General features: G+C 43.4%; 1 protein-coding gene across 1 annotated transcript; it reads right to left on the reverse strand.

Moving 5' to 3' along the window:
- Positions 1–40: 40 nt before the first annotated feature.
- LOC122316245 lies at positions 41–2351 on the reverse strand. Its single transcript, XM_043132775.1, has 4 exons — positions 2038–2351; positions 1580–1762; positions 451–1537; positions 41–292 (listed from the first exon to the last, which is right to left on the reverse strand). The coding sequence occupies exons 1-4, from the start codon at positions 2349–2351 to the stop codon at positions 41–43; spliced, it is 1836 nt and encodes a 611-aa protein (XP_042988709.1).
- Between the last annotated feature and the right edge of the window lie 1313 nt (positions 2352–3664).

Here is a 3664-nt window from a genome sequence, read left to right on the forward strand (position 1 = left end):
CTTTTTCTTTTTCTTTTTTTTGAAATAAAAGTTTGATTCATTAAACTGTCGTTAAGCCCGATACAATGGCTGGAAGGACCTCACTTGGTACCTCCTCCACCCACACACCTTCAGTATCTAAGGATAGAGCTACATGTGCTGCACTATTGCCCTCTCTCCTCACAAAAGCTACAGACCACCCAGGTTGGGCATGCACTGCAGCCTTGATGTCCTCTATCACCTGTCCATCCCACGATGAGTTGAAAGATCTAGAGTTGATTGCTTCCACTACCACTTTTTCATCACCCTCCAACTGCACCCGAGTGAGTCCCAGTTTACTACACAGGAGAATTGCTCTAAGCATGGCCAGACTCTCTGCTGCACTAGCATTCTTTGTTAACTGTCTAGGGGCAGCAACTATCACATGCACCTATCCTCTGAAGTCCCTCACTATACAATACCAATTCCCACCTTTCCTCTTTTTGAATCCACTTCTGCATCCACATTCACCTTCAGATAGTCTTGGCTTGGAGGTTTCCACACGGTTCTCACTACCTCTACTGGCCTTGTTTGATTCTCTCTTGGTTTTTCATGAGCCAATGTGGCTGCCTCTGCATCTTTCACTGCCTGCTGGATCAACACGCATGGCCCCTTGAATTTTCCTTCAAAAACCATAGCATTCCTTCTCCTCCACAGGCCATAAAGCACCTCAGCTACTATGTGGAGCTTTCCTTCCTCTAACTTAGACTGGAGCTCAGACCACAATGTTGTGAAGTCACCAAAGTTCCTTCCCCATTTTCTGACTGGACTACAGTCCTCGCCCCATACATCTACTATTGCAGGGCAATCCCAAAGCACATATATGTCTGTTTCTTCCTCTCTGCTACACATAGGACATGTTGAGTTATCAATGACCCTTCTCTTGAAGAGGATACTCCTCATGGGAAGTATTCCATTGAGAGCCTTCCATAGGAATAGTTTCACCTTACCTGAGCTTGTTAATCTGCACAGCCTCCCCCATAGCCCTTTACTTTGATCTCCACTGGATGTTTCTCCCATATTTTGGTTCTTAATCCCCAAGTCTGCATGATAGGCACTCTTTACTGTAAATATCCCTTTTTCTGACAGTCCCCATATTGTTTTGTCACCCATCCCTTTTACACTAATAGGAATGCTGCAAATACTCTTGGCTTCCTCTTGACTGAAGATTGCTTGCACCAGTTCTTGTTTCCAGGTTTTGCTTCCATCTTCAATGAGCTCACTAACAGTTGCATTACAGTCCAGTATCTTGTTTGGTGTTTGAATTTGAAATGTAGAAGGTATAGGCACCCACTTGTCTTTCCATATTTTAATGCTTCTTCCATTGCCAACTCTCCACACTAGCCCTGTCTTTATCAGATCCATTACTGACATTAAGCTCCTCCATATTTGTGATGGGCAGTAGCCTACTCGTGCCTCCATTAGGTTGCCTGACTTGAAGTATTTCTCTTTGAAAACTTGAGCCACCAATGAAGCAGGTTCTTGTATAATTCTCCATCCTTGCTTGGCTAAGAGAGCTCTATTGAAGCAGTTAAGGTCTCGGAAACCCAACCCCCCTTACCCTTTGTTGTTCCAAGTTTGTTCTAGCTCTTCCAATGAATGCCCCTTCCTTCCTTTCTGTGATTCTACCAGAATTTGGCAATCATAGACTCTATTTATTTGAGAAGCATACTCGGCATCTTGAATACACTCATTGTGTATGCTGGTATGGCTTGCAAAACACTTTTGATCATGACTTCCTTTCCTGCAGAAGACAGAAAGGAATTCTTCCAGCTGTTAATCCTTTTCCAAAAATTTTCTTTCAGGCCTCTGAATGTGTTATACTTGGATTTTCCTATCGTGGTGGGCAATCCTAGATACTTGTTGTAATTCCCACACACTACACCTTCAGCATGTTGGAGGATGCATACTTTTGCCTCGGTCCTTGTATTTGAGCTGAATAGAATGGAGGTTTTCTATCTATTCAAGGTTTGTCCTGATGCTTCCTCATAGACTTTTAGCAAGTGAACTAAAACTGACCATTCTTCTAACTTGGATCTACAGAACATCACACAATCATCAACAAACAAAAGGTGATTTATTCTTTTGCCCCCCCTTGTGACTGCTACTCCTTTAATGAGACCCTTTACTTCAGCATCCTTTAAAAGAGAGCTTAGTCCTTCTGCACAAAGCAGGAAAAGGTAAGGGGAAAGAGGGTCCCCTTGCCTTAATCCTCTTGTAGGTCGAAATACAACTCCAGGTGTCCCATTCACCACTACTGAGTAAGAAACAGATTCCACACACACCATAATCAGCTTCCTCCACTTGTCACTGAATCCTAATTGAGATAGCATTGATTGAAGAAAGCCTCACTCCACCCTATCGTATGCCTTTGACATGTCTAGCTTGATAGCCATACTGTCTTCTCTGCCTTTTTGCCTAGCTTGCATAGTGTGCAGGAGCTCGTAAGCAACCATTATGTTGTCAGTGATTAGCCTACCAGGTAGAAATGCACTCTGGTTCTAAGATATGACATCTTGCAGCACAGATTTCAGCCTGTTAGCCAAAACTTTCGAAATTAATTTGTACCACACATTGCATAAACTGATGGGCCTGTATTCATTTACTGATCTAGGGGCACTTGTCTTGGGAATAAGAGCTATAAGGGTATGGTTTAGGCTTGTAGGCATCTCAGCTGTTCTAAAGAAGTCAAGTACTGCCTGCACCACATCAGAGCCCACTATATCCCAATGATCTTGGGAGAATCCTGCACTGAACCCGTCTGGCCCTAGTGATTTGAATGGAGACATTTGTTTAAGTGCACCCAGGACGTCTTCTGATGTAAACTCTCTATCCATTTGCTCCCTCTTGTGCTGTGAGATCCTATGTCTTACACCATTCAAGCACTGCTGTATGGTTCTTTCAGATGGGTTAGCAGATTGGTACACCTGTTTGAAGTGAAGCCAGAACCCGGTTGCCACCTCTTCCTTTGAACTCAACACTCTCCCCTCTCCATCCTCGATCTGTTTTATGGTGTTCTTTTTCCTCCTTTGGTTGACACATGCATGGTAGAACTTAGTGTTTCTATCCCCTTGTGTCAGCCAATGGAGTTTGGCTCTTTGTTTCCACCTTGCATCTTCCTGATCTAGCAAAAACCCAACCTCAGATTGTAATCTCTTGAGGTCATTCATGTTATCTGCTCTTTCTTCCTCTTGCAACTGTTTTATTTCTTCTGTTTTCTATTTTATGGCTGCTAGTCTGTTCCTTCTCAGGTCCCTACTCCACTTCTGAAGCTTCCTGCTGCACATCTCTAGTTTATTTTGCATCCTGCTATTTTGCCTTAGATGATGAACTTCTCTTTGCCAAACCTCAGCTACTGTGTCTTTGCAACCATCCTCTTTTGCCCAATTCATCTAATATTTAAAATGGTAATGGAAATGGGACCCCTGGCCCCTACCACTGGTACCCTCAAGAAGGATTGGTCTATGATCTGAACATAGTGCCACCATTGTGCTGACTCTAGCATCTGGAAACATCTCCATCCATTTTTTGTTTGCCATACCTCGATCTAGTCTCTACTTAGTGAAAGTTTCACTCTCATGTCTGTTACACCATGTGTACTTGGCCCCCCTTCACCCTAGATCAAACAGACTGCACTTTTCAACCA

This window comes from Carya illinoinensis, chromosome 7 (assembly GCF_018687715.1).
Source record: "Carya illinoinensis cultivar Pawnee chromosome 7, C.illinoinensisPawnee_v1, whole genome shotgun sequence".
NCBI lineage: Eukaryota > Viridiplantae > Streptophyta > Magnoliopsida > Fagales > Juglandaceae > Carya > Carya illinoinensis.